Source organism: Nothobranchius furzeri, chromosome 18 (assembly GCF_043380555.1).
Source record: "Nothobranchius furzeri strain GRZ-AD chromosome 18, NfurGRZ-RIMD1, whole genome shotgun sequence".
Classification (NCBI taxonomy): Eukaryota; Metazoa; Chordata; class Actinopteri; order Cyprinodontiformes; family Nothobranchiidae; genus Nothobranchius; species Nothobranchius furzeri.
The window spans coordinates 16,527,538-16,545,971 of NC_091758.1; the positions used below are offsets into that span (position 1 = coordinate 16,527,538).

The following is an 18,434-nucleotide window of genomic DNA, read 5'->3' on the forward strand; positions in this document are numbered from 1 at the left end:
CTGTTGAGAGGTAAAGCTCTTAGATGGGCTGAGGCTAAGAGTCGCAATGCCGAGTTTTTATCAGGTCCCTATGCAGAATTTTTGGACGATTTTAAACTGACCTTCTGCAGTTCTGAGATCACCACGGACATTCGTAAGAAACTGTTACACCTCTGCCAGTTACGGAGAACGGTGGCAGATATGTCACTAGAATTCAGGACTTTGGCAGCCATGACAACATGGAATAATGACGCCTTAAAAGCAGCTTTTATTGAAGCCCTGAACGACAAGGTGAAGAATCAGTTGGCTCTGTGTCCCGAGCCATCTACCCTGGAGGGTTTAATAACACTCTCCATCTCCATTGACAAGAGACATCGGGAGCTTCTGTGGACTTCGATGGATCCTTCTTCACCCCCATACACCGACAGCCCATCCCAAGATCTCCTCCTCCTTCAGAGCCTTCAGAGGAACCTTTGCAGCTGGGAAGGACTCACCTCACCCAGGAGGAACGACGTCATCGCATCAGTAAGGGTCTTTGCCTATACTGTGGACAACCAGGACACTATGTCCAGACGTGCCCAGTGTTGTTAAAAGGCAGAGCCCACCAGTAGAAACGGGAGTTCTGGTGGGTAGTAACACAGGAGGTACAACCTCCCAGTTCATCCTCTCCTGTTCAGTTATGTGGGACGGTCAACGCCACCAGGTCACAACTCTTGTGGACTCGGGATGTGAACTATCACTTATTGATCCCCGATTAGTCTGTGACTGGGGAGTCTCTACCGTTTCTCTCCCTGAACTCATGCTTGTTTCCTCACTCGACGGGAGAACGTTATCCACCATCACCCACAGGACTACGCCGCTCCAGCTCCAAGCCTCAGGTAACCACAATGAGACGATCTCACTCATTGTGTTCCCATCTCCTCAGAATCCGGTGGTACTAGGACATTCATGGCTTACACAACATAACCTGCACCTGGATTGGCGAGCCAACAGAGTCGAGGCCTGGAGCCCGGAGTGCTACCAGAAGTGCCTCAGCTCAGCACTTCCTGTTTCTAAAGAATTCGACATGGCTCCTGTTGAGCCTCCCGATCTCATTAAGGTACCCCAATCTACCATGATCTACAACAGGTTTTCAGCAAGGACCGAGCAGCCACGCTGCCCCCTCACCGCCCCTTCGACTGTGGTATCAACCTGCTACCCGGTACCTCGCTTCCGTCCAGCTGCCTCTACAGTCTCTCTAAACCGGAGAGGGACAGCATGGAGACCTACATCACAGAGGCCTTGGCCAACGGAACCATCAGACCCTCAACGTCTCCCTTGGGCGCCGGTTTCTTCTTTGTCGTCAAGAAGGACGGGTCTCTCCGCCCCTGCATCGATTATCCGGGTCTTAACCAGATCACCGTTAAAGACAAGTACCCTCTCCCACCACTGTCTTCCACGTTCGAGCCCATCCAGGATGCAACTGTCTTCACCCGATTGGGTCTTCGGAACGCCTACTATTTGGTTAGGGTCTGCCAAGGGGACGAATGGAAGACAGCCTTCAAGACACCGCTGGGGCATTTTGAATATTTAGTGATGCCTTTTGGACTGTGTTCCAAAGGCTGGTCAACTCTGTACTTGGTGACTATATCAATGACTTTGTAACTGTCTACCTAGACGACATTTAGATTTTTTCCAGGTCAGACCCAACACCAGAAGCACGTCAGAGCCGTTCTCCACCGCCTTTTGGAGAACAGACTGTATGTAAAGGCTGAGAAATGTGAGTTCCATGTTCCTGTTGTCAAGTTTTTAGCTTTCGTTCTGGAGAGTGGGCGGTTAAAGGCAGACCCTGACAAAGTTCAGGCCGTTACAGATTGGCCCACACCTACAACCCAGAAGCAGTTGCAACGATTCCTGGTTTTTGCCAATTTTTATCGGCGGTTCATCCGCAACTATAGCCAGACGGCCGCTCCACTAACATGTCTCACGTCTGTCGCTAAACCTTTTTCTTAGTCTCCAGAAGCTGAGGCTGTGTTCCGAGCCCTCAAGAGGAGTTTTACTGAGGCTCCAGTTCTCACCAGACCAGACCCAAAGCAGCAGTTCACCCTGGAAGTGGATGCTTCCGACACTGGGGTTGGAGCCGTTCTATCACAGGTATCCTCCTTGCACCATAAACTCCATTCCTGCGCCTTCTTTTCGCGACGGTTGACACCAACAGAGAGCAGGTACGATGTGGGGGATCGGGAGTTACTGGCAGTAAAGCTGGCCCTCGAAGGATGGAAGCACTGGCTGGAGGGGGCGGAACACCCATTTGTTATCTGGACTGACCATAAGAACTTGATTTACCTCAAAGAAGCCAAAAGATTAAACCCACGCCAATACCGCTGATCACTGTTTTTCTCTCGGTTTAACTTTGTAATCTCTTATCGGCCAGGATCCAAGAATACAAAGCCTGACGTGCAGTTCCACCAACTCTCTCCAGAGGACGAACCCGGCCCAACCACCATCCTGCGTAGTGGCAGGACTTACCTTGAAGATCAGAGACCAGGTTCTGGAGGCCCTCAAGGCCGACCCCGGTCCAGGTAACGGTCCTCCAAATAGACTTTTTGTTTCCCAGACTCTACGAGGAAAGGTCATTCATTGGGTTCATTCTGGGAGGTTCGCCATTCGCCCCGTTGTCGGATGGACTCTGAAGTTAATAAAGCACTCCTTCTGGTGGCCTTCAATCTACAGAGACATAAAAGAGTATGTCTCGGCATGCCATGTGTGTGCCCAACAAAAAGGTAGCAACCAATCACCTGCCGGATAACTATGTCCCCTTCCCGTTCCGTCTTGCCCTTGGTCACACATCGCCTTATACTTTGTTTGTGGTTTGCCTGTTTCTCCTGGGTTCAACACTATGCTAACCATAGTCGACAGGTTCTCCAAGGCTTGCCACCTACTTCCCCTAGAGGCTCTTCCTTTGCTATCACAGTCCAGCTCCTGATAAAGCTTGTGTTCCATCTTCATATTATTTCCCAGGGAGATCATCTCGGACTGCAGTCCCCAGTTAGTTTCCAGGGTCTGGAAGGAATTTGCCGCCGCTCTGGGGGCCCGTGTGTCGTTGACCTCAAGTTTCCACCTGCAGACGAACGGTCAATGCGAGCGCATGAATCAGGAGCTGGGTGCCATGCTACGCTGTGTGTGCACTACCAATCCCGCCTCCTAGAGTGACCACCTTGCCTGGGTGGAGTACGCCCACAACAGCCTCGTGTCCTCAGGTACAGGTCAGTCCCCCTTCGAGGCCTCCCTTGGTTACCAGCCCTCTTTGTTTCCTCTCCAGTCTGACCCAACCACCACCACTCCACAGTTTCTCCGCCGGGCCCGTCGTGCCTGGGCCGCCACTAGGGCCGCTCATCAGCATATTGCTGAGAAGAACCAGTGGTTGGTGGACCGGCATCATCGCCCAGCACCTGTCTGCACTCCTGGACATATGGTCTGGCTGTCGTCCAATGATGTGTCCCTCAAGGCCACATCTAGGAAGTTCATTCCTAGGTTCCTTGGCCCTTTTAAGGTTGCGGCCATCCCCAGTCCTGTGACCGTCCACCTGGACTTCCCGCGGTCCCTCAGGATCCATCCCACGTTCCATGCGTCCTTGGTCAAGCTCGTGGTCACCAGCTCTCTGTATCCGACCCTGGCCCTATAAAGGGGGCCTGGTCTACAAGGTTCAGCGGATTCTTGACTCACGTCCCCGGGGACGTGGGGTGCAATATCTGGTGGACTGGGAGGGGTAAGTTCTGGAGGAACGTTTGTGGATTCCTTGGTCATTCGTTGAAGACCCCTCCCTCGTCACTGACTTCGAGGCCTCCAGGTCCGCTGCTGGGACGCCGTGTGGCGTCCGTTGGGGGGGGGTCATGATTCACGGGCCGAGGTGAGAGCTCTTCCTCCATAAACCATCTTTGAGGTTCTTTTCCACAGGTGAGGAGCGGAGGGGACACCAGCTGAGCTGGATTCGCAATCAGAGGCTCTGGTATAAAGGGAGGATGGAGACACTACTCGATGCCGGATGATTGCTACAGTTTTGGTTAGCCCCTGCCACTCGTATTCGCCTGTTTGCTCGCTTGTGTATTCGTGATTGGATTATTTGGATCTCTGACCTTGGATTGTTGTAGGATTATGACTTTGGACTCGCCTCTGAACCCCTGTCTGCTTTGCCCTGTTTAGGAACCCACTACCGTGCCCACTACATTCGCCGCTAGAACCCCGGATCTTCAGGACTACGTCCCATCCTCCTCCACGGCTCCTGCCCTTCCCCTCTCCGCTTCCTCACCCACCTCACTCAACTGGACCCCTGTTCTTACTCACCTTGGCTCGCCACCTTCCCCGCTGTCTGCGGAATTTGAACTCTGGACTAACGCCTTATGGCACACTACTCACTGGTTTTACTAGTGCATCTTTAGTTCCTGTTTTCATAATAAAATACTTTATTTTTACTTACCCCGAGTTGTCGTGTTTATTCTGCATGTCTTGGGTTAGACACCTCCCGCAAGTCATGACACTTGTTTTGGTAAACTCTGTGACCCTTGACCTTCATACACAGGTGAACCCAGTTATGAGAGAGTATTTAAGGGGACCAATTGGCCTTAATAATCAGCTTTAGATATCGGCCATCTGCAACAAAATTTGTTAATCGGCATCTGCCTTAAAAAAACATATTGGTCGGCCTGTAGATTCCCCTCAATATCAGCAAATTCTGGAGACCAATGTCCAGGAATCGGTGACAAAGCTGAAGCTGCGCCGGGGGAGGATCTAAAAATTGAGTTCATTTCTATTTTTGTGGTGTCCAAATGTATGCAATGAAATATTTTATCATAACAACCAACGATTTAAACAGGAAAATCATGAAGATTAACACTGTAAATATGCAATAATTTTTCTGTCCACCCTGTCCGTGTGGTTTAGTCTGTCCCGGTTTTCTGAGGTTTTGTGTTGGGGTTCTAGTGTGAGGTCGGTCCAGCAGCAGGATGCGGGTCAGTACTGGTGCGAGGTAGAACTTCACAATCAGACTTTCTCCTCTGAACGAGCCTGGATCACAGTTGAAGGTGAGACCATGAATACGCCTGTTATTGTGGGTTTGCTGGGACCTTTGTCCTTGTTGGTCTCACTTGATCCTCCTCATTCCTGTTTTCTGTCTGTCGCTCTCTCAGGAGTCCCTCACTTCCTAGAGGAACCTCAGGATGTAGCAACATTCCCTAATGTTCCCTTCAACCTATCCTGCTCTGCTGTTGGTCCCCCAGAACCTGTGGAGGTATTGTGGTGGCTGGGAGGAGTCCAGGAGGGAGAACCCCAGGCCTCCCCCTCTGTCCTCTATGTCCCAGGTCAGTTAGAAGGCTGAGTTTAGGACCCAAATAGTTCATGGGCGTTTCTCAATGCCAAGGAACCTTGCCTAGATGTCTTGGCCCTGTCCTGGTTGCCTAGGAGATACGTCATCGGGAGCCCCAAGACGTGTTCCAATCGGTTCCACTGTTCATGTTCTACCGAGGCGTGTGTTCTCCTTTTGTTAGCGCTTAACTAGCTGAGCAAGGAAACACGGGAGGTGTCTTGTAGCCTAGCCTTGGTCAAAAATTACCCACAATACACAGCGGTATTTTCAAAAGGACGGCAGATCAGAAGCCGGCAGCTACTTCGGGGACAATTTTCAACTTTAAAAGTAAGTCAGCTAATTTAAAATGTTTTTTTTTAGATCCAAAGAAGTTATCTATTGTTGGTTAGTTGCTTAGTAGTTGCAGCTTCGATGGCTAGCGGGTAGTAACTCGCTTATGTTTTTAATTTAATAAACATTTACACGATTTAAAAAGTAAAAGGCTCTTTATATATTTATATTGAAACTAATACATATAAAATATAACGTCTCCCGTGTCCTGTGATGATATGTGACCGCCATGGAAGCCGTGGCCACATGATGCAAGTCTGTTCCATTTAACCATTTCCTTTGACCAAGGAAGGGCAGTGTCCTTGCAAGCAAGGCGTCTGGCCTCGCAATATATCGCCTCGCAAGGCCAGGTGCCTTGACATTGAGAAACAATCCATGTCTCATTGTGTTGCTTAGAATTGAAAGGTTTTTCAAAGTAAAAGAAACCCATTTGAAATTGAATTTTGCTCTTCAAAATGTTCAAAATGACGTTAATCAGGTCCAATCACAACCATTATGATTGATAACTGCTGCTCAGCACCACTCGTCACTCAGCTGGTTTCATAAACCCATAAACCTATACAACTGTATACTCGTGCTACTGTATACTTGCATACCTGTGGACCTGTGTACCTGCACAGAAAACAGATAAGGAAACATTGTATGAAAAGCAGACTGACAACCCGAGACAGAAACAGAGTGACTGACTGGTTTCTTCTTCACAAATATTTTTATTCCTTTAGGACTGTTTTAGTTTGAAGTAATGATGTCATCATTCAAACCAGATTTTTAGCCACACACTAATTTTCATCTGTTTTCTCTGAGAGGTTGGTGGTAAAAAATTAAAAATAACTGATAGAAGATTTTAGACCTTTCTGATGATTGTTGCACAGTTTTTATGTCAAAAACCAAGTCAGACGTGGTTCAGTTTCTGTGCTTGTTCCAGTATCGCTTTTTTTACTACATGCTGACACAAGTTCTAGCTCTGACTCAGACCCATGAGCACTGGATTTAATCCAAAGGTCACTTCTGCTTAGCAGAGTGTAGTGGGCAGGTCTCTGGGTGAAGGCTAAAATACCAATTATGGGACACACATGCACGGCGCACGCGCACGCACGCACGCACGCACACACACACACGCACACACACACACACACACACCAGTGTTAGTTGAAGTTGAAGAATATTGTTATACATCACCTAAAGCAAGTATGGCAGTATATTATTAGTCGTTACAGCTCCAGTAGCATGAGTTATAAGTAGAGGCTGACTGATATGGTTTTTTAAGGCCAATACCGGTAACAAATTTAGTTGCTGATGGCCGAAATCTAAAGCCAATTATCAATCAATCAAAGATACTTTATTAATCCCAGAGGGAAATTAGAGTTTCAGTACACACAATTCAGAGATCAGACATGCATGGGCAAGACACATGACAAGAATTGGTGACTGTGGTCATTCGCAGCCATGAGTCGCGCTACCTTAATAGAGATAAGAGGGGTTTACATGAGGATTGGTTCAGGTGGAGGGAAAAAAGCACTTTAGAGCTACCTTCCATAGGGAGGGCAGCTTTGCTCTGCAAAAAAAAAAAAAAAAAAACACCTCAAACATATATGCAACAGACTTCAGACATTCCACAACATAAGTGTCCACTAGGTGGGGTGGTGGGTTGGGACTATCCCCACTTCAGTTCCTGCAGCCACAAGTAGCGCATGTCACCTCAGTGTGGATAGGGGGAGGAGCATTGAGGGTTGGAGGGTTGCAGTGACCCTGGAACGTTTCAGCGGCCTTCCCGCAATCCCGCCCAGGCTGGGATAGGAGACAGAGTTGAGTTGCCATAGCGACGGCACATTCCACATATCTTCTGAGGGGGGAGTTTTCATTGTAGCCTTGCAGGCTCAAGGATGCTAGATTCCAATTAGAAATTGTTTTGGGGCCAGACAGAGATAATTTCCTCTCTGTCTTGCAGTTTGTTGGTCCTCAACCTCTCAAAATCCCAATAATGGACATGAAACTATCTCAATCCGTGCTGATTCGTCCACTCTATCCTTGATGGCATCCATCTTTGTGCCAATGCGTGAATCTCCGCCAAAGTCCCAAGCTTACGATTCATCTCGACACTTATGTGAGTCTGTGAATTCACAGCTCGGTGCAATCCATCTCTGAGCTCTGGGATCCGGCCAATATTCCTCGACACCTCGTTAATTTTCCGGTAAGCCAGGTAGCCTCCAATGCCGATCAGCAGGAAACCCAACACCAACACCACGAATCTCCACACATCTTCAGAGTCCTCCACAGACAGCTGGTCTGTCCCGGAGGGGCATCCGGGAGCCCCTTCTCCCGTTCTCATTGTTGAAAAAATTTTATCAACCGCGTTGAGTGACCAACTGACGAGATCCATTTTAGTGAATTTCAGTTTCCAGTTTCCAGAAAAAATGCAGAAGCAGCCGTGCACCAGCACACACAGACAGACAAAGGCCTTGAGCATAAGATATGGAGGAGAGAAGAGAAGCGTCAGCACCCTCCAAGAGCCAGAAGAAGAAGAATTATTAAGCCGATTATTAAGGCCTATATATATAATATACACATTTTAGCAGCACATTGATTGTGAAAGACAACAGAACATTCACTGTGTGCAATATAAAATAAGTCATTAAATCTCTTAACTCATTCACTGCCAGCCGTTTCCTGGTCAGAAAAGCCCTTCCCTGCTAGCGTTTTTCAGCGTTTTCACTGTTTTTTTAAAGAGTCACAGAACGTTGCGCTCTACGATGATGTCAACGCCAAAACTAACAAAACAAAGAGTAGACTCACGTCTTACATAAGGAAGAATCCGCGCGTTTCGAGCTTTATCCGTTCTTTTATAATCTGTTGTCGAATCATGATCAGCAGAAGCTTTTCCGGTTCGCACCTCACTTTTTTTTTTACAGCAGCGGCCCAAAACGGTCTCCTAACACATGGATTTACTGCTTCCTGATCATGTGATGTGTGACGATGCAGATGAAGATTGGCTTTAAACAGAGCTGAGATGTTTTTTCTCACGGTGCCGGGGCTCGTTCCGACGCCCACACAGTAAAAAAATGCAAATGATGACTTTAGTCATTTGCATTTTAGTCGTCATTGGCAGTGAACGGTTGGATTTAAAATGATGACTTTGGCAGTTAATGAGTTAATATTTATTTAACTTCAAACTCAAAACATTAAAAAAAACTGTGTGTTGGGGCCCTGCGGGTCCTTTCTTCAGTCTAGTAGTGGTGTCAGTTGGCCACACAGGTGCTTGATTAATTTATTTTTAATCAGCTAATAAAAATCATATGGCCGATATTGAAAAAATATGGAAGATATCGGCCCGATATATCGGTTGGCCTCTAGTTATAAGTGTATTTAAAGTAGTTTTCATATACAGTCTTGCAAACGTAATCACACCCTTTCAACTTTTACTCATTTTGACACCTTAAAGCCACAAACCTAAATGTTTTACTGAGATTTTCTGTGATAGACCAACACAAAGTAGCACATAATGGTGAAGATAAACTAAACTGATACGTGGTTTTCAACATTTTTAGCAAAAAATAAAAAATAAATTCAGAAAAGTGTGGCATGCATTTGCTAAATAAAATCCAGTGCAACCAATTGCCTTCAGAAGCCACCTAAATAGACAAAAGAGTTCACCTGCATGTAATTTAGTCTTATAAGTACACCTGTTCTGTGAAGGCCTCTGTGGTTTGTTAGAAAACATTATTGAACCATCAGGAAGTCCCCAGACAGGTCAGTGATAAAGTGGTGGATACATTTCAAAACATGGATAGGTTATAAAAATGGTATCCCAAGCTTTGAACATCTCAGGGAGCTTTCTGTTCAACTCATCATCCAAAAATGGAAAAAGTTTGCTACAACTGCAAGCTAGGCATGGATGATGTGGCCCAAAAATAATATCATGACATTTCTGAGTATTCTGATATAACAAAGTACAAAACATTTGTTATTCATTCATTATTTCTTTGGTGGCAATACTAGGGCCTGTGAAGTTTATTCCAATTTTTCCCAAATTCCACTTTTTCCACTTTCAGTTTTCTCAGTGCCACTTTTCCATTCTTTCCATATTTACTAACCTCAAAAGTGTGTAATTTCTTGTATTCGTTAAGTGAAGGAATATAAGAAGAAACTTTTTTATACAGCATCTCAAGAAAAAAATCATGAGGCGCTTCACAAAAAATAAAAGAATTCAAAATATATCATAATAAAAAATAGAAAAAAATGGTAGTTTTTATTATTATTAAAAAAATGTAAAGGAAGAAAAGGTAATACAGGATCCCGAGAAAGAAAGAATTGTAATAACTGCAGCATGAAGAGAAGCTAGTGAGGTGGGGATGAAGGTCACACCAAAGCCAGCCTTTCTGCTGCTTTTTAAAGGAGACCACTGAGTCCACTGATCTCAGGCTCAGGGGGAGAGAGTTCCAGAGTCTGGGGGCCACAGCAGCAGATGATCTGTCACCTTTGGTCTTAAGCCTGGTGCTGCACAACCAGTAGGCTTTGATCACTGGACCTCAGGGACCTGCTGGGGGTGTAGGGACTGAGAAGATCACCAATGTATGATGGTGCTTGTCCATGTTGGCACCAGAAGCACAGCACAGGCCTTCTGAACCACCTGTAGACAGTTCAGGGAGGTTTTGCTTTTTTGAAAGCTGTGGATGGGCTCCCTCATGAGTGGATCACCACTGCAGTGGGCAGTCAGTCTCACTGATGGTAGGCTCTGCCCTGTAGCCTTCCAGAGCTCTGTTGGGCCCCTCATCTTCCTCTGATTCAGAGTCTGATTTAAACAGCAGGAGGCTCCTCTTCCTTGCTGGCTCCTCTGTAGGTTCTGGAGTGGCTCTGTTTGGTTCTATTCGAAGCAGTGCCTCAATGCTGGTCCACACCCCTTCTCACTCTCCTCTTGGTAGACACTTCAGGTCCTTAGAAACAGAATCAGAGTTATTGTCATATCACAGATTTACAGAATAAAAAGATCTGTGAAATAAATTTTCATACATGGTTTCCATATAAAGAAAGAAGGGGGAGGGGGTCAAAATTAAGACAAAAGAAAATCCAAGAAGGCATTACACGTTACCTTAAAGCGTGGGTCGAGTGCTGTAGCTATGCTGAGCCATCCATGGTTAAGTGCTTCTATGTGTTGGGACAGGTCCTTTTTAAAGTCACCCTTGAACCTTGCCACATAGGTTGGGTCATCATCTGAGACCTCCGGAGAGTGGGACAGGTGACGGAGAGCAGGTTACACAAAAGAGCAGGAGACATAAGTCTCACCCCCAAGGAGTTCAGTCACATATCTGCAGAGGATAGTTTAGGAAAGTGATTATTATTGTGCCAATTAACAGATGATTAAAAATAGTACCAACTTTATACTATAGTCATAGTGATATTGATATTCAGTACAATAAAAAAAGGTGGGTATTTACCTGCATGGTTTCAGGAGAGTCTCGAGCCTCTGCAATCTGTCCCACTCAACTGTAGTTAGCATGTTGAGCTTGTGCTTCTGTTTGGCCAGAGTAACATTCACAGCCTCTTTGTTTGTCAGCAGTCGAGAGATCATAAACAGAGTTGAATTCCACCTTGTGGAAACGTCCTGCACGAGTGGCTCTCGGTCTTGTCCTAGTTGTGTTGCTCCTTGTGCAGTTCCTCTGTGTTTGAGGGGCTATGTTTAAAATGCCCCACTATTTTACGACATTTTGCCAATGTGGCTGTGAACCGACTGTTACCAAGGCAAACTGTGATGGTCCTCTGCATTATATGAGCAACACAAGGCATGTGCTGGAATGCGAGCTGTCTCATTGCAGCGATCATGGTTCGGGCACTGTCTGTTCCAATTGTGGTGACTTTTTGTGTGATTTCCCAGGCCTCTGCCACAGACTCAAAATCTTCTGCCACGTTTTCAGCAAACTGCCTTGTGGTGGTCTTCTGCATAGTTAAGGCAAGTGAGTGAAGACGCCACTTGACGTCAGTTAAGTGTCCCGTCACACCGAGGTAATTTGAATAGCTTACCGACGTCCAATGATCTCCAGTCAAGGCAACATACTCTGCTTTCTTCAATACATTCTCTTTATCTTGCCTTTCATTGTCATAAAGCTGCTGGACTCTTTTTGTCACTGTCTTTTTGCATGGCAGCTCAAATGTTGTGTCGGACGACGCAATCTGTAGCACATTTTGCAGGCCCGTATCTTCTACAACTTCAAGTGGTCGACAGTCGAGTGCAATCCAGTGAGCCAGGCCGTAGGTTATTTTTTCAGACGTGGACTTATTACCTTGGTCCTTAAACCAGTCACCTGGTGGAATGTGGGTTGGGTGAGGGTACTTGTATTCGGAGTCGGGAGAACGTCCACGCTAGCTGCTATATGTTTAGCATTGAGGTGATACTTCAGGCTCGATGTGCTGCGGTGATATACAAATTCCTTGCTGCATAGCTTGCACACAACTGTGCTCTTATCGACGCTTCCATCCAGTCGTTTTTATAACAAAAGTTCCCATCCAAAGGGCCAACCAAAGTGGTCGCATCTTCATTCATGTTCACTGTGGTTTGTTGTCTGAAATGAACAATGAACGCTGGTTGGTGCTCCAGTATAATCGGTCCGCTGAAACTCGTGAGAGACGTTCCCCAGTGCTTAAATAAGTGCGATGAAATGCGTAAATTTTTTAACGCATCATTTTTTTTCTAATTAATCAATTAACGCAATAAAGTCACAACCCTAATTAATATTAGTCATTTGTTAGGCTAAAGCAGTGGTCCTCAATAGGCAGCCACATGGCCCTCGGGCCCCCTCTATGTGACCCCCGAACCATGTGTGCACCCCCCACCCCGGTGGGACAACGGGCGAATGGGAGGTGTGCCGTCACATTGAGGGCTGGTGTCATGAACAGCCAGCAGCAAAGCAGAACAAACAGACTTGAAATCTGCTGCTTACCGACTCTCCATCTAACCTGGGTGAGCTTGAGCTGCTTTGCTGTGAGGAACAGGCAAACATTTCTGACACTGTGTGGGTGAAGCTGGTTGAGACGTACCCCAACGACTTGCAGATGTAATTACAGTGAAAGGTGGCTCTACAGTATTGATGTAAAAAAAAAAACATGCCCACATTTCAGAGTTTTATGTGATTAAAATGTTGAAAATCATGTATCCATTTCATTTCACTTCCCAACTATGTGCTACTTTGTGTTGGTCCGTCACAGAAAGTCTCAATCAAAACATTTAGGTTTATGGTTACAAGGTCTCACAATGTGTAAACATTTGAGAGATAATATTACTTTAGCAAGACACTGTATGTGTACATGAATTAATGCTCATAAATAATGTGTGTGTGTGTGTGTGTGTGTGTGGTGTGTGTGTGTGTGTGTGGTGTGTGTGTGTGTGTGTGTGTGTGTGTGTGTGTGTGTGTGTGTGTGTGTGTGTGTGTGTGTGTGTGTGTGTGTGCATACACCCAGGTGTGAACAGCAGCATTAAGTTCTACTGTGAGGCAAAGAACACCAGAGGAATCTCTGTATCTAGAACTGGAACAGCTCACATAAAAGGTGAGTCCTCCAATTGGATCCTGCAGATCCTTGAGGCTCCTGGGCTCTGATTGGCCCATCTATGTGCCCAGTGCTGCCAGCAGCTCCAGTCAGCCTGCAGATTCTCAGGATGTCTGACAACATCACGTTGTCATGGATACCAGGATTCACAGGTCACTCTGAGCTTTCCACCTGCATCATTCAGGTAACACACACACACACACACACACACACACACACACACACACACACACACACACACACACACACACACACACCACACACACACACACACACACCACACACACACACACACACACACACACACACACACACGTTTTTTGAGCAATACTGCACCTCTTTAGGTGGTGAGGCTCCGGAAGGGACCTCTCTCTAAACACGAAGTGCAGGTACCTCCTCACCTCCACGTTCTCACTGGTCTGAGCAGCTACTCCAACTACAGTGTGAGGGTTTCCTGTTCCAACGAGGTGGGACCGTCACCTTTCTCCTCATTGCTGCACTTCGTCACACCTGAGTCAGGTGAGGAGGTTTGTGGTGTTTATTTAGATGTTCTCTGATGACAGAAGTGGTTCTGTTGGACTCCTGCTCTGCTTCCATTGAGAGTAGTTTGTCAGGTTGGAGCAGGCGAATGGGTCATCAGCTGATTTCAGTGTTTCATCAGTAAACAGAAGAGCTGCTGGACCCTGCCTCCCGCTGAGCTTTAATAGTGTGAGTGTGTGAGAGTGCCAGTCAAGTTGGACCAGGTCCAGTAGATTCCAGGCCCCTCTGTACAATGAGCTTTTGTTAGTGGCTTCAATCCATCTGGCAGGAAGTCAGCCATATCTTCAGCACCACCTGCAGGAACCCTGAACTACGACTGTTAGCTGGTTCTGACCCACTTTCAGTTCTAGCTGACATAAAAGATGGTCCGAAGCTGAAAGTGGGTCAGAACCATTCAGCATGTCAGCAGAACCCCTGAAAAAAATAAAATACTAATTCCAATACTAAAATCAACTAAATAAAATAACTAGAGATGTTTTTTTTTACTGATGATGTAATTATGTGATCTAATCCTGATTACAGTGCCCTCTGTTGCCCCCAAGAACCTGACCTTTGACCTCTCAGAGCAACAGCTGTCTGTGCAGTGGGCACAGCTTCAGGAGGAGGAACTTCAGGGAAAACTTCTGGCCTACAAACTGCAGTGGACTCTGGGAGGTGAAACACAGGTGAAGCTGTGTTACGGTTCTGTACACACTCAGGTTATGGTCACATGACAGAATCAGCTGACCTTTTATGCTTGAACTTTTACCTGAAGCAGCTCTAAATGATGAATGATGATAAACATTCCCTTCCCTCCCACATAAAAGCTAGCTGTTAGCTTTTCCAGTTTGTCAGCAGTAAAGAAAAAGCCCAAGAAGAAGAAATTAGCTTTTTTTTAATTGGCATCAGGTGGAGCCTGGAAGTCAAAGTAAGAAAATAATGCCTTTGGAGGCGAAGAAAAGAGTTAAAACCAGAGGGAACATCGTCGGGGCCTACACTCATTTGAGGGAGCTGAAGGAGGCTATTAGCCTGGAAAGCCATCTTATATATGTGGACATATAGCCTGGCCATGGTCCATTGACGGCTCTGTCGAGGGGCAGTCTTTCAAACTCTCCGCATGGTTTTGGATAACAAACAGCATGTGGTTCTCACCGCAATGGACGTCATTCAACAAGGCAGCCCACCATACTTAGTCAAAGAAGATGCAAATACATACTTTTTCTAAATATACTGAAGTACCTCTATCTGCACTTGACTAAAAAAAAAGTTATTACCAAAGCAATTTCTAACGAGCAGTCACCATCTTTGTTTTTTCAGTAACATCCCACCCACCAACAAAGTGCTGTGATTGACCCACCAAACAATTAGAGGGCAGTGGTTTTTTTCTGCTATGGATGTCGGCCAATGGGGCAGTCCGTCATTACATTGTGGAAGAACTACATAAAACATTAAAAAACACAGTTTTTCTAAATAAATGTACTGTGATTGACCAGCCACAATACTGGCTGGGGCTGTGAGGTTCTAATGGAGCATTGCTAGACCATCAATTTTGCTTTGGCAAATGATGGTCTAAATTTAAAGCTCAGAGGCTATGAAATCTCAGACTGATGGTGACCTGGCTTTGTTGCTCCAGGACTTAAAGGGATATCCCACCCAAAATTGAAATTTTGTCTGTTGACATATTTCCCAGAGTTAGATAAGTGGGAAAAAACAATTTTTAACCAGCACAGTCATTTTCCTGACCTGGCTTTAGTCCTTTAGCTTTAGCTTAGCATAAAGCACAGTAAGTGAACGGATCCAACTAGCATTGTGAGTAAAAGAAGTCCTTAAAAATCACTCAATAGTGATCCCAATTCTGCTTGGTGGCCTAAATAATCATGCAGACTGCAAGTGAAAATATTACGTAACATAAAGGAATCACAGGCGTCGTTTTAGACTAGGGTCGACTTTGACAAAGGATAGCTTTAAGCTTCCTCTAAAAGGTGGAAAGGCAACCCCAAAAACACCTGCTTTTGCAACCACAGATGTACATGTTTGATTGTTTTCATAATGTCTCTTATCACCTATATGCAGATGACATTCAGCTGTACTATTCCTTTAAGGAGTTCTATAAACTGTCTGAATTACTGCAGTGTCTATCAGCTATCACCAGATGGCTAGAAGATAACTTCCTTCAGTTAAACTCTGAAAAGACTGAATGTCTGATAATTTCCCCTGAGAGCATGTTTTCTCTGATTAGTCAACAACTTGGTCATTTATCTTCTGCCTTCAAGTCAAACTTGAGAAATTTGGGTGTTGTTTTTGACCAATCAATGTCTCTTTAAGGTCACTCAAAAACAATGGTCCAAAACTGCTTTCATCATTTAAGAAATATCTCCAAACTGCAAAGGTTGGTGTCAAAACATGGACTTGAAATGGTTATCCATGCCTTTATCTCCTCCCGTCTAGATTACTGTAACACACCTTTCACGTTTTAACAAAAAAGTCATTGACCACCTTCAGTTGGTCCAGAACTCTGCAGTGAGGCTCCTAACTGGAGCAAACAGAAGAGCACACATCACTCCTATTCTAATGTCTCTGCACTGGTTACCCATTAACTTTAGAGTTCATTTTAGAATCCTGACTATAACCTTCAGGGCCCTATATGGTCAAGCTCCTCTCTATATTACTGAACTGTTAAAGCCTTATGCACCAAACTGAGCCCTCAGGTCCACACACCAGAACCTTCTAGAAATTCCAAAGACCAGATATAAAAGTTGAGGTGATCGCTCCTTCCAGACTGCTGCAACCCAAGTTTTGAATGAACTTCCTTTATCCTTATGTAGCATTGACAGTCTGGATGCTTTTTAAAAAACAGCTGAAGACCCTTTTATTTAAAGCTGCTTTTACTTAAATATTTTATCTTCTTATTTTTTACCTCAAATTTGTAATCATCTTTCATTTGCTTTATGGTATTTCATAATTTAATTACTGAATGTTTCTGATTTTAATCTATTTCTGTTTTAAGATCATTATGATTTGTTTTGCTTTGATCTATGTGAAGCACTTTGTGATTTTCTCTTTGTGATAAGTGCTATATTAATAAAATTTACTTACTACTTTCTTACTTAAGTTTGCGAACCAGCATGAAATCCACCGAATGCCCGTACTTCCCTGGGTCCTCCATTGTGTTAAAGAACACCACTGGTGTGAGGTTCTCCTCTCAGTGTTGTCATCCATCCATCCATTCATTCATTTTGGCTTCTTATCCATTGTCGGTCGGTGGGGCAGTAGCCTAGGAGGCCCAGACTTCCCTTTCCCCAGCCACTTGGGCTAGCTCCTCTGGCAGAATCCCAAGGCGTTCCCTGGCCAGCCGAGAGATATAGTCCCTCCAGCGTGTCTGGGTCTTCCTTTAGGCCTTCTCCTGGTTGGATGTGCTTGGAAAACCTCACGAGGGAGGCATCCAGGAGGCATCCTAATTAGATACCAGAGCCACCTCAACTGGCTCCCCTCGATGGGAAGGAGCAGCGGGTCTACTTCGAGCCCCTCCCAGATGACTGAGCTTCTCACCCTGTCTCTAAGGGAGAGCCCAGCCACCCTGCGGAGAAAACACATTTCGGCCGCTTGTATCTTCTTTCGTTCACTACCCAAAGCTCGTGAACATAGGTGGGGGTAGGAACGTAGCGATCTATGTTCCTTCCCTGGCCAGCTACGAGACATTGTCCCTCCAGCGGGTCTTCCTTTAGGTCTTCTCCCGGTTGGACGTGCCCAGAAAACCTCACCAGGGATACTTGTAGGAGGCCCGAAGCTCATGACCATAGGTGAGAGTAGGTACGTAGATCGACCGGTAAATCGAGAGCTTTGCCTTCTGGCTCAGTTTTCTCTTGACCACGACAGCTTGGTACAATGCCCACATTATTGCAGACACAGCACAAATCCGCCTATCAATCTCGTGCTTTATTCAATTCAATTCAATTCAATTTTATTTATATAGCGCCAAATCACGACGAGTAATCTCAAGGCACTTCACATAGTAAACATTCCAATCCAGGTCAGTTCATTAAGCCAATCAGAAAAAATGTTTCCTATATAAGGAACCCAGCAAATTGCATCAACAATTTACAGCAATCCTCATACTAAGCAAGCATTTAGCGACAGTGGAGAGGAAAACTCCCTTTTAACAGGAAGAAACCTCCAGAGGATCCTGGCAGAGTATAAGCAGCCATCCGCCACGACTCACTGGGGATCAAGAAGACAGAGCACGCACGCACGCACGCACGCACGCACACACACACACACACACACACACACACACACACCAAGCAATGTGTCTATGGTAACATTGTGATTTCTTAGTAATATTCTATTTGGCGAGAGATAAACTTTATTGTATTTATCCCAGTGAATCTATAATTAAACTGGTAAACTAGCAGTAGCACATCCAACATCAAGGAAAGCAAAAAGTTATTATCAGGAAAGGGAGAATGTTTGTGATTAGCAGCAGTGTGCTAGACGATGGCCCCCTCCGTGAGGCCACCACAGCTCAGCAGAACATCATTGTAGCTTCTTCTGGGGAGAAAAACACAGAGAAAAAATAAAGTTAACAGCTGAAATTGCAGAAAATAATGCAGTTAAAGAGCAGATTGTAGAAGAAAGTAGTCGAGTGTGAAAAGTGGTCAGTGTATCCTCCAGCAGTCTAAGCCTATAGCAGCATAACTAAAGAGATAATTCTGGATAACCTAGCCTTTTT

At 45.5% G+C, this 18,434-nt stretch overlaps 1 protein-coding gene across 1 annotated transcript in view; it reads left to right on the top strand.

Moving 5' to 3' along the window:
• tyro3 (TYRO3 protein tyrosine kinase) overlaps positions 1-18,434 on the top strand; it is a 52,046-nt gene that overhangs the window by 14,513 nt on the left and 19,099 nt on the right. The window contains exons 3-8 of the mRNA XM_015969311.3: positions 4,939-5,039; positions 5,145-5,315; positions 13,100-13,186; positions 13,258-13,370; positions 13,531-13,705; positions 14,249-14,391. Coding sequence (XP_015824797.3) covers positions 4,939-5,039; positions 5,145-5,315; positions 13,100-13,186; positions 13,258-13,370; positions 13,531-13,705; positions 14,249-14,391 — 790 coding nt within the window. The remainder of the gene's footprint in view (positions 1-4,938; positions 5,040-5,144; positions 5,316-13,099; positions 13,187-13,257; positions 13,371-13,530; positions 13,706-14,248; positions 14,392-18,434) is intronic.